General features: G+C 37.9%; 1 protein-coding gene across 5 annotated transcripts in view; it reads left to right on the top strand.

Annotated features, from left to right (window-relative positions):
• FRRS1 (ferric chelate reductase 1) overlaps positions 1 to 17,809 on the top strand; it is a 101,167-nt gene extending 83,358 nt beyond the window's left edge. For all 5 annotated transcript variants that reach the window (XM_070486908.1, XM_014851515.3, XM_044749537.2 and 2 more), the window contains 7 exons: positions 5,456 to 5,568; positions 7,814 to 7,900; positions 11,383 to 11,480; positions 11,738 to 11,796; positions 12,627 to 12,770; positions 13,896 to 13,957; positions 14,042 to 17,809. In XM_070486908.1, the coding sequence (XP_070343009.1) occupies positions 5,456 to 5,568; positions 7,814 to 7,900; positions 11,383 to 11,480; positions 11,738 to 11,796; positions 12,627 to 12,770; positions 13,896 to 13,957; positions 14,042 to 14,134 (656 nt within the window). In that variant the 3' untranslated portion in view covers positions 14,135 to 17,809. The remainder of the gene's footprint in view (positions 1 to 5,455; positions 5,569 to 7,813; positions 7,901 to 11,382; positions 11,481 to 11,737; positions 11,797 to 12,626; positions 12,771 to 13,895; positions 13,958 to 14,041) is intronic.
• Positions 17,810 to 19,103: the final 1,294 nt, after the last annotated feature.

The following is a 19,103-nucleotide window of genomic DNA, read 5'->3' as shown; positions in this document are numbered from 1 at the left end:
TAGTATTGCTATTTTGTGGAATAAACTTACCTGATGGCTCAGTGCTGGCTGAATTAGGAGTGGCAGCAGGCATAATTTAGCAAATGTTCATAAATCTTCTAAGTTTAAACATTAACATTTGCAGGTAGCAATATCTATCTTAATGTTTGCTAATTTTTTTTAGAAATTGAGAGTAGGGATAATTCAGTGGTTTTAACCCTGGCTGCACATTAAAAAGCCAGCCCTCATAGTCTGGTGGTTAGATTTGGCACTCTCACTGCTGTACTCCGGATTTGTTTCCTTGTCAGAGAACCACATTACCCTGACAATTGTCATACTGTGATGGCTGCATGCTGCCATGATGCTGAAAGCTATGCTACTAATATTTCAGATACCAGCAGGGTCAAAAATCGGTCATGGCGGACAGGTTTCAGTAGAGCTTCCAGACTAAAACAGACTAGGAAGAAGGACATGACCACCTACTTATGAAAAAATTGGCTGTGAAAACCCTATGAATAGCAGCAGAACATCATCTTATATAGCACCAGAAGGTGAAAGATGGTGCAAAAAGACATCAAAATCGACTTGATGGCACTGACAACAGCAAACACATTAAAACCACCAATGGATCTTTTAAGAGACCTATAATTTTTAAAAAAGGCCCTCATTGTTTCTAACTGTAGCCAAGGTTGAATATCACTAGATTAATTAGTTTAACTTTTATGAGACCTTAATTATGCCATTTATTAAAATAAATGCTAATAAAAGAGTGGTTTGTGATTTTGATTGTTTAACAGTAGTTTGGTTTCAAAGATACAGTTTTGTTGTTGAAGAAGTGATCAATGTACAAGTATTTGAGGGTATACAAAGTACTCAGTGCCCTACTTAGGTATCATGTACTTAAAATGATGAAAGGAACCAAGTTGGAAGAGCAGTAACCTAAAAACAAGGCTCTGATGTGCTCTGGTTCTACAGATGAAGTTGATTCCATTTGAAAAGTATCCCAGCTTATTGTTGAAAAGATGAGATTTAAAAGTAGAGGGATAATGTAGTGTATACTATACTATTGTAAAATATCAGAATTTTGGGAGAACTTTCCTTATTTGGTATATTTAAGTGGAAATGAAAAGGCCACAAATAAGAATAAGAAAATTATCAAAGAAAAAATGTCCCTGGTAAAGGCAAATATACAGGAAAGGTAGTAGATCAACCACCTATAAAGCTAGTGTGAAGGTCAAAAGTACTAAAATCATCTTTAACTATGATAAGAGGTTAAGGGATACACAAAAATAAAAGAGGTAAAATAGGATATCAAAAATATAAAATGTGGGTAGGGGTAAAAATGAAGGGCTTTTAGTAAGAGACCAAACGTAAGACCATCAACTTAATATAGATTGCCATTTTCATAGATTGTTATATTTGAATCTCACAGTAACCACAAACCAAAAAATCTATAACAAATACACAGAAAATAAAGAGAAAGGAACCCAAAGATAACCTAAAAAAGCCATCAAATCACAAGGGAAGAAAGCAGGAGAAGAAAAGAACAGAGAAGAACTACAAAAAAATCCAGAGAAAAAGTAACAGAATGACAATAAGTACATACTTATCAATAGTTACTTTTAATGTAAATACACTAAATGCTCCAGTCAAAAGACATAGGGTGGCTGAATGAATAAAAAAACAAGACCCATGTACATATATGCTCCATGCGAGAGTCACACTTCAGACCTAAAGACACTTACAAACTTAAAGTGAAGGGATGGAAAAAGATATTTCATGCAGATGGAAACAAAAAGAAAGTTAGGGTAGTAATACTTATATCAGGCAAAATAGAATTTATTTATTTTTTTGAGGAAGATTAGCCCTGAGCTAACATCTGTCACCAAGCCTCCTCTTTTTTGCTGAGGAAGACCAGCCCTGAGCTAACATCCGTGCCCATCTTCCTCTACTTTATATGTGGGATGCCTGCCACAGCATGGCTTGACAGGTGGTGCATAGATCCACACCTGGGATCCAAACCGGTGAACCCTGGGCCACTGAAGCAGAATTTATGAACTTAACTGCTATGCCACTGGGCCAGCCCCCAAAATAGAATTTAAAGCAAAGAATGTAACAAAAGACAAAGAAGGGCATTACATAATGATAAAGGGACCAATCCAACAAGATGATATAACACTTGTAACTATCTATGCACCCAACATAGAAGCACCTAAATACATAAAACAAATATTAAGACATAAAAGGAGAAATTGACAGTAACACAATAATAGTAGGGACCTTTAACATTCCACTTATATCCATAGATAGATCATCCAGAAAGAAAATCAAAATAAGGAAACGTTGGCCTTAAATGACACATTAGACAAGGTGGACTTAATAGATATATACAGAGCATTCCATCCAAAACATGCAGAATACACATTCCTTTTTAATTCACCTGGAACATTCTGCAAGATAGATCACATATTAGGCCACAAAACAAGTCCCAATACATTTAAGAAGACTGAAATAATATCAAGCATCTTTTCTGACCACATGGTATGAAACTATAGAAATCATACAGAAACTGTGTAGAAATCAACTATAAGAAGAAAACTGAAAAATTCTCAAATGTGTGGAGATTAAACAAAATGCCACTGAACAACTGTTGGGTCAATGACGAAATCAAAGGAGGAATAAAAATACCTGGCTACAAATGAAAATACAACATACCAAAATCTATGGGAGACAGCAAAAGCAGTACTGAGGGAAGTTTATAGCTATACAGGCCTACCTCAAAAAACAAGAAAAATGTTAAATAAACAATGTAACGTTACACCTAAAGGAACTAGAAAAAGAAGAACAAATGAAGCCCCAGATCAGTAGAAGGAAGGAAATAATAAAAATCAGAATGAAAATAAATGAAATGGAGACTAAAAAGATGGTAGAAAAGATCAATGAAACTAAGAACTGTTTCTGTGAAAAGGTAAACAAAATTGACAAACCTTTAGCTAAGCTCACCAAGAAAAAAAAGAGAGAAGGCTCCAATAAATAAAATCAGAAATGAAAGAAGAGAAATTACAACAGATACCACAGAAATATAAAAGATTTTGAGAATACTACAAAAAGCTATGTGCCAACAAATTGGATAATCTAAAAGAAATGGATCCATTCTTAGAATCATAGAACTTTCCAAAACTGAATCAAGAATAGAAAATCTGAACAGACTGACCACTAGAAAGGAGATTGAAAGGGAAATAAAAAACCTTCCAAAAACAAAAGTCCAGGACTAGATGGCTTCCCTGAATTCTACCAAACATTCGAAGATTAATATCAGTCCTTCTCAAACTCTTCCAAAAAATTGAAGAGGAGGGGATGCTTCCTTACTCATTCTATGAGGCCAATGTTACCCTGATACCAAAACCAGACAAGGACAACATGAGAAAAGAAAATTACAGGCCAATGTCACAGATGAATATAGATGCAAAAATCCTCAACAAAATATTGGCAAATTACAAACAACAATACATTAAAAGGATCATATACCATGATCAAGTGAGATTTATTCTGAGGATGCGAAGATGGTTGAACATCTGCAAGTCAATCAATGTGATATACCAGATTAACAAAATGAAGAATAAAAATCACATGATCATCTCAATAGATGCAGAGAAAGCATTTGACAAGATACAGCATACATTTGTGATAAAAACTCTGAATAAAGTGGGTATAGAAGGAAGGTCTTTGAAGGACTGGCCTCAACATAGTAAAGGCCCTTTATGACAAACTCACAGCTAACATCATACTAGGAAGTCCTAGCCAGAGCAAGTAGGCAAGAAAAAGAAAGAAAAGGGATCCAAATTGGAAAGGAAGAAGTGAAACTGTCACTATTTGCACATGACATGATTTTATATATAGAAAACCCTAAAGAATCCATCAAAAAACTATTAGAAGAAACGAATACAGTCAAGTTTCAGGGTAGAAAATCAAAATGTACAAATCAGTTGCATTACTAAACACTAACAACAAAATAGCAGAAAGAGAAATCAAGAATACAATCCCATTTACAATCACAATGAAAAGAATAAAATACCTAGGAATAAAATTACCAGATAATAGGTGTTGGAGAGGATGTGGAGAAAAGGGAACTCTTTTACACTGCTGGTGGGAATTCAAACTGCTGCAGCCCCTGTGGAAAACAGTGTGGAGATTCCTCAAAAATTTAAAAATAGAGCTACCATATGATCCAGCTATCCATATCTGGGTATTTATCCAAAAACATGAAAACATTAATTCGAAAATCTACATGCACCCCTATGTTCTTTGCAGTAGTATTCACAATAGCCAAGACTTGGAAAGAACCTAGGTGCCCATAAACAGATGAATAGGGAAAGAAAAGATGTGGTATATAATATACAATATAATACTAAGCCATAAAAAAGATGAAATCTTGCCATTTGTGACAACATAGATGGACCTTGAAGGCAATATGCTAAGTGAACTAAGTCAGATGGAGAAAGCCAAATACCATATGATTTCACTCATATGTGGAAGAGAAAAAACAACAACAACAACAATAAAGAAACACATAGACACAGGAATAGATTGTTGGTTACCAGAGGGGGAGGGGGAAGGGCAAAAGGAGTAGAAGGGCACATTTGTACGATGATGACTAGTAATTAGACTTTGGATGGTGGACATGATGTGGTCTACACAGAAATTGAAATATCATGATATACACCTGAAATTTATATAATGTTATAAACCAATGTTGCATCAATAAAAAATTAAAGAAAAAGTAAGGGAATAATGTAGTATATACTATACTATTGTAAAATATTAGTATTTTGGGGGAACTTTACTTACGTGGTATATTTCCTTTATGTTCTCCAGAGTTATCCATTCTTGCAGAGATTCAATAAACGTCATCAAAGTTTGCTTGAAAATAGCTTTACTGTTGTTAATTTGCTTCTTCTTATAGCTCCAGTTTGACAGTGATTCGATTTAGAAATAGTGTGCCTATTTGTTTTTCATTGTGTTTTGGAGTGAGATGTGAGAAGATGCTGAGATAGCTGCAGACAGGCTGTGTTAGCATAATGGTTAAGAGCACAGTTGCTCAAGCCAGACTGGGTTCGAATCCCGACTTTGTAACCTTTAGTGAGTTACTTCACTTCTCTATGTGTTAGTTTCCTTATCCAGCAAAACTAGAACAATAATTGTAACTACTTCATAGGACTCTTGTAAAAATCAGTTAGATTATACATATAAAGCACTTCGAGACAGTGCTTGTCATGTCGTAGAAGCTATGGAAGTGTCAACTATTAGAAGTAGTGGTGGTGGTAAGGGCTGTGATGTATAGGGTCTTTTTAGGTTATGCCCCTGTCAGTTGAATGTGTTTTGCTGGCTGTTTATATTTTCTGAGCATTTGGCTTGGTCATTTAAGAAACATCTTAATTAGTTTGTGATGTCAACCATTGTATTTTCTCACCTGTAGGTGCCTTAATGTTTGTGGCATGGGTGACAACCGTTAGCATAGGTGTACTGATTGCTCGGTTCTTCAAACCTGTTTGGTCAAAGGTTTTCTTTGGCAAAGCAGCTTGGTTTCAGGTAAGTGGGAGAAAAAGGTTAATGCAATTTCCGTGTTCCTTGAACACTGCAACATAAAAATATATGAAGCATGTGTGGATTTTTTTGTGTGTGTGTGTGGTTACTGTTGTTGTAGATTTGGAATCCTAATAATTCTTCTTTTTGCCTTTGAATTTCCTAACCAGTTGAGAGCAGACATAAGGTTCTTGATGGAGATCAAAATAGAGACAGCTTTATAAAGGGTCAGGCTGGATTGGAGAATGTTTCAGGGCCATGTGTGTTCTTTTGTGGGCAAACATAAACTTTGGGACCCAAATAATCCTGACTTACATGTCTAGTTGCGGGGGGAGAGGCTGGAAGAGCATGCACCCGCTACACTGAGTACAGATGGGTCAAGAAAGGCAGGAGAGCAGAAGAAAGAACTAGTGGGTGCTTACTGCATTGCAGGGCAGGGGTCTATCCTTTGGTAGAGGGGCCAATGAATGTCGGGCTATCCCTAGCTCACCAATCAATTTATCTATCTCCTGTGTGGGTGGGAAAAGAAAGTAGAAGTGTTCCTTTTCATGCTGCCCCTTCCTCTGAGATGAGGAGGCAATCTCTTGTTAGAAACATGGGCAAGAGTCAATAAGAACCCCTCAAAACAAAACAAAATAAACTGTGTTCTTCATGTGTCATGGAGTATGGATGTTTGTGCATAGAGGGTAGATCAATGAGTATGTGTTGGTATAGAATGTACATGCCTGCTTGTAGAAAAAATAACCACTTATTCGAACAGTTTTGACTTTATAAGAGGATATTCTTGAAACTTCATATTCATATAAATTTGTAGCTTTTAAAATTTACCATATCTAACTTCATTTCTCACTATTGGCTGGCAGGGTCAATCTGTTCTATCTGTTCTCACTATTGCTACATGCCTTGCTCTTGTCTGTCTCTGCCTTTGCTTGCTCTCTCTCTCTTTCCCTCTGTCTTTCAGCTGCTCATATGGATATTCCCAACTGGAAAACTCTTTATGTCTTCTCCTTACCAATTCAAATCCTCCACTTCCTTTAAAACTGATGTCTAGAAGGCTGGCCTGGTGACACAGCAGTTAAGTTTGCACATTCCGCTTCAGCCGCCGGGGGTTTGCTGGTTCTGATCCCAGGTGTGGACCTAAACATGGCTTGTCAAGCCATGCTGTGGCAGGCATCCCACATATAAAGTAGAGGAAGATGGGCACGTGTTAGCTCAGAAAAAAGAGGAGGATTGGCGGTGGATGTTAGCTCAGGGCTAATCTTCCTCAAAAAAAAAAAATAAATAAATAAATAAAAAATACAACAAAAAAACTATGGTGTCTATGTATATAGGGTAACATATATATAAAGAGACATATATACATATGGTGATATATAGATATGGTGATACACAGCCTTTAGAAATATGATGTCTATATTTATAGGGTGACATCTATATATATAATATGGTGGCTATATGTCCTACTTTCCTGGGGATAGTTTTGGTTTGTACCAGTTATCCTGGCATAATCAATTAACAGTGCCCATTTTCACTCTCAATATTCTTTTAATTTGGGCAAAAAATTATGCATTTTATATATGTTTATCTTATCTACTCAGTTATATACCAAGCTCCTCAGGAGACAGTATTTTCCATTTCCTTGCTGTCTCATTGTGTCTGGTATTGCACTGTGCCTGATGGTAGAACTTAATAAATATCTTTGGAAGGAAATGAAGGACTTGGCGAGTAACTGTGCTCTGTGTGTGAAGTATCCATTCCTGCTGCTCTGTGCAGGTGAAGTCTTGCCAAATGCTTTTGAATGATGAGGATGGGAGCTTATGATTGTCTTTAAGGTTCAGTGGTATACTAAGATTTTTTTTTTTTTGAGGATGATTAGCCCTGAGCTAACATCTGCTGCCGATCCTCTTCTTTTTGCTGAGGAAGACTGGCCCTGAGCTAACATCCGTGCCCATCTTCCTCTACTTTATATGTGGGACGCCTGCCACAGCATGGCTTGCCAAGCGGTGCCCTGTCAGCACCCGGGATCCGAACTGGCAAACCCCGGGCCACCAAAGTGGGACATGTGCACTTAACCTCTGCACCACTGGGTTGGCCCCCTAAGATGTTTTTTTAACTGACCACAAACTGTGATTAGGTGTCAATTGAATGCATACCTTCAGCGAATCTCACCCCGTGATCTTTTCTCCAGAGTAACACCAACGCCTTTCTCTGACGTAGTTAACCCTCTTCTCACTTTATTTCATCCTTGTAGGTGCACCGACTGCTCATGCTCACGACTTCTGCTCTCACCTGCATTGCTTTTGTTCTACCTTTTATTTACACAGGAGGCTGGAGTTGGGTAAGTCTGTCTTAAACAGGATGTTTTTATATAGATTCATTTTGATGTCAAAGGAGATTGCTGTTTTTAGGCTCAAATGATGGGTAAAAAGATGTTTCTGCAGGTGTCCCTCTTTCTTTCCTTTCTGAAGCATCTGATGATTATTTCACGTGGTTGGGTGACAGTGATGGAGTGAGGATGTCAGCGCAGATCACTTGGTGATGAAACGTATTTTTCAGCTGCATCAAATGCTATGTATACGCTATGTAGCTTTAGTGAGTTTTCTCACTACAGAGTGGTGAAAATTCCAAGTGTGATATCTAAGGAACATGAACACTGTAATCAGTTGTCTCTAATTAATGCTATGATTACCACTAAGCTAACATTAGTTGCATTCCTACTATGTGACCAGCTGTGCGGAGTGCTTTATATGTGTTATCAAATTCAAACCTGAAATGAAGTAGTTATTGATAATAATCCCATGTCGCAAATGAAGAAACTGAGGCTTATTCTCAAAAGTTTATCTCCTGCTTAGACCTTTCCCCTGGCATGAGACTCACACGTCCAGCTGTCTGCTCAGGACCTCAACTTGCATGTCTCAAACAGCTCCAACCTAATCCATCCAAAATGGAATTCCTGATCTTTCCTCCTAGCCCTGCTCCACCTGCTGCCGTCCCATATTAGGTGTTGACAGTTCCCTTCTTAGGCCAAAACCTTGGAATTATTCTTAACTCTGCTCTCTTGCACACCCTGTGTGAAATCCATCAGGAAAACCCAATCGTCTGCATTTAAAATACAACACCTCTCACCATCACTGATACTACTATGTTGGTTTGAGCCACCACCGTCTTTTGCCTGGACTGTTGTAGTGGTACCTAACTGGTCTCTCTACTTCAACCTTTGGCTGTGTACAGTCTGTTTCCAACCAAGAAGCAGAGTGATTTTTAACAATGTAAATCAGAACATGTCATTTCTGTGCCCGTAACTGGTTTCTCTAATGTCTCTCAATTTTACTCAAAGGTAAAGCCAAAGTCCTTCCAGTGACCTCTATGATTGGCTACCACTTACTCTCTGTAGTGATCTCCTTCCCCTCTCCTCATCCCATAGCTCATCTCATTCCACACTGGCCTAATGCTAGGCATGCTCCTATTTACTTTCTTTGCGAAGATTTGTCATTCTGCCTTGGTCATGCTTCCTCCACTCCCTCACCTTCTTCAAGTCTTCGCTCAGATAATAGCTTCTCAGAGAGCCCTTCCCTGCTCTATTTTTTCTACCCTATTTCTTTTCATATAGTTTACTTATATCTTATGTTTTTTCTTCATCTGCTTTCCCACACTAGTATGTAAGTTCTGTGAGAGCCACAATATTTACTGTTATGTTCACTGGTGTATCTAAAGCACCCAGAAGAGATTCTGGTACGTAGTAGGTGTTGTTGCTAGTGACATCACATTGATTTGGACTCCTAGTGCCCCTGTGGACAGCAGAGCTGAGCCCTGCCCACTCTTTTAGTGCCATCCTCTCATCTTTCTGTGCTATATCAGACAGTGCTCTGCTGCTGTTCACAGGGTTTTCATGGCCATTTTTGGGGGAAGTGGGTGGCCAGGTCTTTCTTCCTAGTCTGTCTTAGTCTGGAAGCTCTGCTCAAACCTCTTCACCACAGGTGACCCTGCTGGTGTTTGAAATACTGGTGGCATAGCTTTCAGCATCACAGCAACATGCAGCCGCCACAGTATGACAGCTGATAGGCAGGTGGTGTGGTTCTCTGACTGGGAAATGAACCCAGGCCACTGTAGTGAGAGCACCAAATCTTAACCACCAGATCTGTACCTACATAGTAGTACTCAGTAAATATTTATTGAACGAATGAATAAGGCTTATTGAGAATAAGTGATGTACCTAAGGTCGGAACCTATGCTTTTGTTACACTCTTCCAGTTTTACAGCCAGTCACAATTTGATAGCAAAATTTAATATTTCAGCTTGGGTTGTTTTTACAAGGGCTAAGATTTGATGATTCTCGGATCACAGATTTCACTAGGAAACCCCCCTCCTGCTTTTTAGGTAGTTTATAGATGAGTCAACCTGTTTCTTTTAAGGAAATTGTGAAGTTTTTTGGTATGAATCAAGACATCAGAACCTTATTTTATCCAGGTATTTGGGACAAGAGTAACACTTATTTTGTAAACTTTGTAGTTTGTAGTCTTTGCAGTTCATGAATAGGATAGAATAAGGGTTAGGAGCTCAATTCTACAGCCAGACTACTTGGATTCAAATTCTGATGTCATCACTTATTACCTGGGATACGTTGGGCAAGTTATTTAACTTCTCTGTCTCTCAGTTTACTCATCTGTAAAATGGCAATAGTGTAGTATCCATCTTAGACTTTCTGAGAATTGACAGCTAATTAACTGAAAGCACTTAGGATAGTTCCCAGCACACTCTAAGCACAGATAAGAATTTTGTTGCTGCTGTTACTGTTTTTTATCAGATAGAGACACTTTCCACCCCCATGGTACTGGTTATAATTTTATCCGTGTGTAACTGAGTCCATGGTTTGAAAGTATTTTTATAGTACTCTTTTGTCTGCTTTTAGTTCCTATTTCCAAAAGCTTCCCTTCGTGGCTTAGAAACCACTGTGTCCTTGTTCTAGATCACAGATTTTAGAGTCTACCTGAGCATGGGAGTCAGTAACAACAGACTGTAACAGCCCTCCATCTAAACATGTCACAGTTTGGAGCATCTTCTTAGTCCTTCTCTTAAGTTTTTAAGTGAAATCATTGTACTAAGGGGTCTAACCCATGGGTTTGCTGTTTTGAGCAGGCACACAACTGCACTAAGAGAGGAGTGTAGCCAAGGCTGTTGAGATACTGTGTTGATGTATTTTCTTGGGTTAGGCCTTCCTTCTGAACAGAGGAGATAAGATGTTAATACAGTGGCCGCACAGGTTATTCACTTACTCAACGTTTATTGAGTGACTAAGGCTCTGTTAAGCACTGGAGTTACAAGGAATCATAGAACCTTCAGCTCAGGGAACACAGAGGTCTGAACAAATAATTACAGGACGTTAGGATGAGTGCTTTCGACATGTGGATATTGGCGAGTCCTCGGTGGGCTGCAAATGGCTGTACTGGTGTTGGTGGTCATCTAACATCTTGATGGGGGGGGCAGCATTCTGTGCTTGGATTCTGCTGCAACCATTTGCACCCTTTGTGGCCTTGGACACATCACTTGCTGTCTCTGAGCCTCAGTTCCCCCATTTTTGAAAGTGGGGTATTGATAACTAACCATCAAGTGTTGCAGTGAGCATTAGTGATAATGTATATAAAGTAAATGTCTAGTATAAAGTAGACACTCAGTGAATGGTGCCTGTTATTATTATTATCATTATTAGATGTTTAAAGCTACAGAAAAACACTAAGATACATCTGTGTGTATTATTTTTAAGTTGAAGATGTAAAGTGATAAGCCAGCTCGAGACCACTAAAGTGCTGTAACTTTGTTCAGTATGCAGGCTATCACCCGTACCTTGGTTGTATAGTGATGGTTTTAGCAGTTCTTCAGCCTCTTCTGGCAGCCTTCAGACCAGCTTTACATGACCCAAGGTACGTACAGCTTCCCTGTATAAATGTTCTTAATGTGGACATCGTTAGTTGGCAAACTAATCCCTTTTCAAGTAGAAACATTTGGCATTGTATGAAATTCAGTGATAGATTAATTATATTTACTTTAAAAGGTTTTAAAATGTACTTCCGATTCTAGTTCCTAGGCAATAAGGGAAATTGGGAGCTTTTTATTCTCTTGAGAATTAATTGTAGTTCCATCACTTTTAAGGATTCTGACTGGTTCTTTATTTTGGTAGAAGACAAATGTTTAACTGGACTCATTGGAGTATGGGAACAGCTGCTAGAATCATAGCAGGTATGTAATTGTGATGCCACTTCCTCGTATATAACTGCTGGTTGTTTACGTTGCAAGTTGTAATTTGGCTTAAATGATTTTTAGATGCATTAGTAATTGGGGTAATTGGTTGTTGAGGAGAAATCAACCTTCAACATTGAAATCCAGAAAGTAATTTCTAGAGGTAACTATTTAAGTCATTATTTCAGCTTTAAGTTTCAGATTTTTAAAATGACTTTAAAAGTCTCCTTTTAAGGCTTTTTTAGCATTTGCCTTTGCCAGCAGAATACGCCATGCTGACAGCCAAATATTTAAGCAGCTCAAGTGGAGGGTCATTTGTAAGTTGGACTGAGGTGGGCTGAGGGGGTCCCAGCCCTGTCTCCAGGTTCTTTCCATGGAGATGGTACCTTCAAGGGAAGAGAGGTTTTCAAAAGTAAAATATGATTATCCAGTACATTTTGATGGCTTGTGTAATAAATACCTAAACTGACACCCTCTACCCTCGCATTTTTATAGGCTACAGAAATCTCTGGAAGGGGGGGGTATCATCAGCAATGGTTTCCTTACTTTTCTCCCTTCCTACAGTGCAGACTTAAAACTTTTTGGAAAATTTGGGTGCCTCATTTTTAACAATTGGTAGATCAAAATTATAATCTCTCATCATACCCTTTCTAGTCTTACAATAAAAACAAAACTAAATTAACTGTTTGGTGTTACATATTAATCTAATTCATCTCATACACTTTTTTAGTATGTTTTACTTGATATAATGCACACACATGTACACACACACAGTTACCTCTTTCGGTATTGACTACATTTGAATATATATTGTTTTCCTACAAACACAGTGGCCGCCATGTTCCTGGGAATGGATTTACCAGGGTTGGATCTTCCTGGCCCATGGAAAACCTATGTAATGATTGGATTTGTAGCCTGGCATGTCGGAACTGAAATTGTTCTGGAAATACATGCTTACCGACTCTCTCGAAAAGGTAATAACCTGTTCAAAAAGCCACGTTATGTAGAATCACATTTATACAAACTTTGAAATATAATTAGTTTCTTGATACTAATGGTTGACTATTACATGGCAGCTCACTACAAATTTCTGCTGTGATTACCCAGTCAGTGGTAGAAATTGTGGAAATTTTCTGCCTTTGTTTTTTATATTCATTACTATTAGAATTTGTGAATAAAATATAAAGGAAAGATTTTAGGTTTAGGGAAGAAGTCTTCTTTGTCAGTACTTTTTACTTTGCGTGCTGGTCTGACTTGCGGCCAGTATGCACTGAGAACGCTGAATGCCTGGAGCTGAGAGAACCCTGAGATGGAGGAAGAAGAGATGCCTAAAGTCAACAGAGGGCACAGCTGCACGCAAATTCGACCTGTTTAACACACTTCCTGCGTGCTATCCCATAGGTTGCCATATACATCATATATAGCTAGCTACCAGTGAGCTAGATAGGAAGGCCTTACTTTGCCCGAGCTCTCTAGTGGTAAGGTCCATTTTGGTCTTAGTATACCAGGCAGGGTCAAGATACCTATATCCATCAGGAGTGGAGAAATTAGTAGAGAATGGGTGACATTTTAAATTAGCTTAGATTCTGGGCCAAGAGTCCTTTGTGTCCTAACTAGTTTCAGCCACCCAAATGATAAATAAAGGTGGCCTTCTAAAAACAAAACCTCTTTGTTGTTTAGTGCATATTTTGTGAATTTAGGAGCCTAGGCAGCTTTTAGGAGCTGAGTAGTAAATGTCTGTACTGTGGTTTTTGGTTCTTGGTGGGGTTATATACGTGGCGCTTTTGATGACCACTGAATTATGGCTTGTTGTTTAAAATACATATGTACTTAAACTTGCGTTGTTAGGACATTGACCAGGTGTTTATTGACTAGAAGAAGAGGGCACATTTTAAATCCCTTGACAAATGCGTGCTATAGCCACCTTGTCCCAATTTGAGAGAGCTGTAAATATTCAGGAAGTTTGCAGCATTTGGTAGCTTGAAACGGGAGAATGTACACCCTGCAAATCAGCAAACACTACAAATCAGGGCTTTTTTGGGGGGTTAGTTTACCTGAGTACCACTGTCCTTATAAACCTGTGTTCTCGTTCTCAACAGGTGAAATATTGGATGATGCTAGAATTCAGATCCTTCAGTCATTTACTGTAGCTGAAGCAGAAGTAAGTTCTCCTTTTTAAATTTATATTGACAAAAAACTTCAATGACAATAGTTTCTTTCCTTCATATCTCAATTTTTCTTTCAGGGTCATGCTTTTAAAAAGGCAGTGTTAACAATTTATATCTGTGGGAATGTGACTTTTCTCATCATGTTCTTATCTGCAATCAACAGTCTATGAGCAAGCAGACTTCGGCTTTGCAGACCAGGTGGTAACTATCATCAAGCCAAAAAACCTGAAGCCTGCACTGACTTCCTGGAGCATATTCATGAATTCTAACTTAGAAGACCAGGTCATGTCTATGGAGAGATTCTGAAGTCTGGTCTTTAGTGATCAACATTCATCAGGGTCCTATGGACTATAAAGTGATGTCAAGCCTTTATGTGTACTTCTGAGTCTTAAAGGGAAGGTTGTACTGGAGGAGAATGACTGTCAAATATTTTTATGCTGAGATTTTCAGAATGTTAGCATTTAAGAAAGTAAACAAGAACTGTTCGGAAAAACAAAAAAGATGTCATTAGGCTGAAAAGGAGATTGTATTAAGGTAAATATATTTTTGACTATAAAGCTGCTCTGGTGCTTTAAAGAAAACACTTATTTTTACTAGTTTATCTGACTGGTCTTTATTAGGACTTTCTGAGAAACTATGTTTTTCAGTCCAGTTTTTTGGGCATGTGTTTGCTTTGTGTATTTTGTTACTTCTCTGGTAAAGGTGGAAGTGGGGCTGACCCCACCATAGATTTCATTAACATTTAAATATATTATGAATATTATACTTTTTCCTTAGCTATGAAATGCAAGTGTACATCTTCTGCTTAAAGACTGTCTTTATATATTCAGCTACAGGGCTGAAATGGCATTTTATATGTTAATTGTTTTGACTATAAGATTTAAGTCCCATAGGCTTTGGAGATTGTAGACTTGCATTTCAAAATTAATAAAACTCAGCCTTGTGAACATGTCTGTTATTCTTTTTCCTTGTGGTAATAAAATAATATGGATAGTTCAGTTTTGTTAGAAGTTCCTGGTGCTATAATGAATTAGAATAATCAATGTTATTTTTGCTTCCTATTTCACTAATTTATCTTGTGTTTTAAGGCTGGGTCTCATATTTGCTATGAGGACTTCTAGCCAGTGGGTGGTGCCATAATACCAAACTACTGCTTTGTTCCTGTTTCGCTGTGCTGTCATTCATTTTTAGTATTTAAATGTAACACTGTGGGATGGTATTTTCCTTAAAGTCCACCAACTCTTAATCTTTGAAAAATTTCTGCTACTTTTGGAGAGAGGAGAATTGGGGTTATGGGTTAGAAACTGAAATTAGGGACCAATGTTGTTATTTTCTGGTTTTATTTTTGTATGTTTTCTAACCATGATTATTTGTAACAATTGTTTGATGTTTCCCTTTACATTCCTCTGACCCTGTAAGAAATGAATACAACTATCTTAGGCAAAGGAAACAAACAAAGCTGGACATTCTTTTTTTTTTTTTTTTAAAGATTTTATTTTTTCCTTTTTCTCCCCAAAGCCCCCCGATACACAGTTGTGTATTCTCTGTTGTGGGTTCTTCCAGCTGTGGCATGTGGGACGCCGCCCCAGCGTGGTGTGATGAGCAGTGCCATGTCCGCGCCCAGGACCCGAACCAACAAAACACTGGGCCGCCTGCATCGGAGCGCGCGAACCCAACCACTCGGCCACGGGGCCAGCCCCACAAAGCTGGACATTCTTAAAAAAGTTTAGGGAGGCATATTTTATTTCTTTAGGCCTTCTTTTTGATTATGTTATAGTTTCTGCTTGGCCCAAGGCCCTAATTTCCCTCTGATATAAATAATACCCTCAGCCATGTATCCTACGTCTTTTACTGAGTAAAATGATATGGAAGTTTTGTTTTTTTCCTTATATACGTGTTTATCATAAGTGGCTTAAAGGTTGAGATGTGAACTTTGTGTGTTCGTGTTCTGTGAATGCCAGGCTACTTACAGTCCAAACTTTCCTTTTGAATGTCTCTATCAAAAAATTTTTTTAGTATAGAAAATGAAATGCACACTAAAAAATTTTCCTCGAGTTTTCAATTTTAAGGAGGTTAAATGTTAATAAAATTCTTCTTTTTTTTTTTTTTTGGTGAGGAAGACTGACCCTGAGCTGTGCCCAATCTTCCCCTTTTGGCTTAGGGAAGATTGTTACTGAGCTAACATTTGTGCCAGTCTTCCTCTGTTTTTTGTATGTGGGACTCCACCACAGTATGGCTTGATGAGCCACGGGTACGTCTACACCCAGAATCTGCACCCACAAACCCTAGGCCACCAAAGTGGAGAGTGCGAACTTAACCACTACACCACTGGGCTGGCCCCTTAGCTTCTTTTAAGGAGAAGATGAACCCTGATGTATTTGGTTTTCAAATACATGAACTTGCTGGATTTCCAGTGCTGAGGCTAAGATATTTTAACTTTTTCTTTTTCAGTGATTCATCTGTTAGCACTATTTTGATATGTCACCAGTTGATACAGACAGCTGTCCAAAGACGTCCATGTCATTTAATCTTAATAGACCCAACCTTTTCATAAGTACCAAATTATAATTCTCTGCTTATGAGTGGTTGATATCCATAACTTGAAAATGTCTTTTCTTCACTCCTCTCAATTTTTCTTCTTGTTTTTGTAATGAACAATCTGGGTGTTTTTTTTTTTTGTAAATTTCTTTTGATAAAAGTGATTGTTAAACTAAATGCCTTTGTATCTTCAGCTATCTTGCCCCAAATAGTGAGCAAAATCATGTTTTCTTCCTAAAGATGGGTTCCTTTATTAAATAAAAATAAGTATATTTTTTAGAACAAATGAAACAAATTCTAGAAAATTGTAGTTGAGATAGCATCCATAAGTGAGGCTATGTTAACTTTTATTATTTTCTGGTCTGTGGAAATCAATCTTAAGGGCATAGCCTATGGCATAAGTTCTCGAGTAAATGGATCAAATTCACTTTAGTGCTTACTTGGTTTTATCAGGATTTTGGCTTTAATGTGTGTTAAATGATATTCATCCTGCCCCAGTCCAGGATGCAGTGGGAAAAGACAGATGCAGAAGATGCCAACTGGGAAGCTAGGAGAACATGGAGCTTTTGGCTAAAATTCTATTTATCTGTAAACTCTGGTGAAGAAGCAAAAAAAGTGAACAAAGGTCCTTGTTTAAGATAATCCATTATAGAAAGGAATGAAAGGAAGAATTCTAATCTCTTTTCAAATCTGATTGGGATACACACTCTCTCTGTCCACATCCTGCTTCTTTCCTCCTTGCCCAGCCCCTGCCAGGCTCACCACTGATGGCTGCCTGCCTGGAATGCCCTTTCTGTTCTTCTCTTCCCAGCAAAAGCTAGTTTATCAAGTTTTGGCTCAGTTCTTCCTTGTACTTGGAGCCTTCCAAGACTTTCTCTCCCATATGGAGAGACTTCTCTCCAAGACTTTCTCTCCTTGTCCTGCCCAACCTTATAAATGGGGTGGTGGTCTGGGAGGCAGCTGATCCTGTAAATTAAAAAGCACTAAGCGTTGGGGAGTAGAGTTGGAAGACCTGAGTATGCGTGTTTGATGTACAAGCTTCATGTCCTTGGACAAGTCGTTTATCTTCTCTGAGCCTCATTCCTTCATCTAAAGCTCATCTCACAGGGCAGTTGTGAGGAATGAATGAAGTGATGCCAGCAAAAAGTGCTTTGTACATGTTGTTGATGATGTCATTGCTGTTTGACTGCAATGTTAAACTTTAGTAATTTTTACACATAAAATGTGTAGTTTTTATTTTATAAAAATATTTGATGTTTGCTTTGAAAACATTATGCTAAGTGAAATAATCAGACACAAAAGGAGAACTGTTGTATGATTGTATTTATTTGAGGTACCCTGACTGGTCAAATTCACAGAGATAGAAAGTATAATGGTGATTACCAGGGATTGGGGGAGAGGGAAGAATGAGGAGTTGTTGTTTAGTGGGTGCAGAAATCTGTTTGAGATGATGAAATAGTTCCAGAGATTGATAGTGGTGATACTTGCACAACACTGAATGTATTTAATGCACTGAACTGTACACTTAAAACTGGTTAAAATGGTAAATTTTGTGTTATGTATATTTTACTACAGTAAGAACAAACAGAAAAAAATTTGATATTCATAGCAGCACTATTCACCATAGCTGAACGATGGAAATGACCCATATATCCATCAACAAAATGGATAAACAAATTGTGGTGTATACATACAATGGAATAGTATTCAGCCATAAAAAGGAATGAAGTACTAATACATGCTATAACAGGATAACCCTGCAAAACATTATGCTAAGTGAAACAATCATACACAAAAGGCTACATATTATGATTCCATTTATATGAAATTTCCAGAATAGGTAAATCCATAGAGACAGCAGTTGCCAGGGACTTGGAGGGGTAGAAGGAGAAAATGGGGAGCAATTGCATAATGGGTATAAGATTTTATTTTGGGGTGATGAAAATGTTTGGAGATAGAGGTGGTAGTTATCCAACAATGTGAATGTGAGAAATGCCACTGATGTGTCCACTTTAAAATGCTTATTTTACTTCATGTGAATTTCACCTCAGGAAAACAAATATTTGTCTTTTTACTGATCTTGGGTTATACCTTTGGGTGGAAAGCTCTTGGGGTTTTGCTGGCCCTAAACTTTGGTATCAGTTTAATTTCTTATTTTGTTATCAAAGAAGTTAATGTAATTTTATATTATGCCTGGTCATATACCTCTGGCTTAGGGGAGAGAAACTTCCTAGAGCATATCCTTAGAAGTCTATCTTCTTCATATGATATCTTATTCATACGTAAAAGAATTTGTATTATATTCTATATTTCCTATAAGGGCCTAAACAAATTTTTTGATTCCCAATCAAACACTGATACATGGTAATTAAACTCTTGGAATAAGAATTTCCTGAACCCAAACATTCTAAGTGTGTGACTTCCACTGTCAGTAGTGGTTGAGTAACAGCCTTCCAAACCAACTCTCTTCCAGAAAATTAGTGTAAATTTCAAAAGCCAGTGACCCGAAGGCCCCAGTGAACAGAAATAGGAAGATTCTGGTAATGAGTCCACATTCAGAGGAGAAAAATTGTTGGGAGTTCCCTATTTTCACTGTTTTTA

This window comes from Equus asinus, chromosome 16 (genome assembly GCF_041296235.1).
Source record: "Equus asinus isolate D_3611 breed Donkey chromosome 16, EquAss-T2T_v2, whole genome shotgun sequence".
NCBI lineage: Eukaryota > Metazoa > Chordata > Mammalia > Perissodactyla > Equidae > Equus > Equus asinus.
Note: the sequence above shows the minus strand (reverse complement) of the source record. Positions and strands in the feature narration are given on the sequence as shown.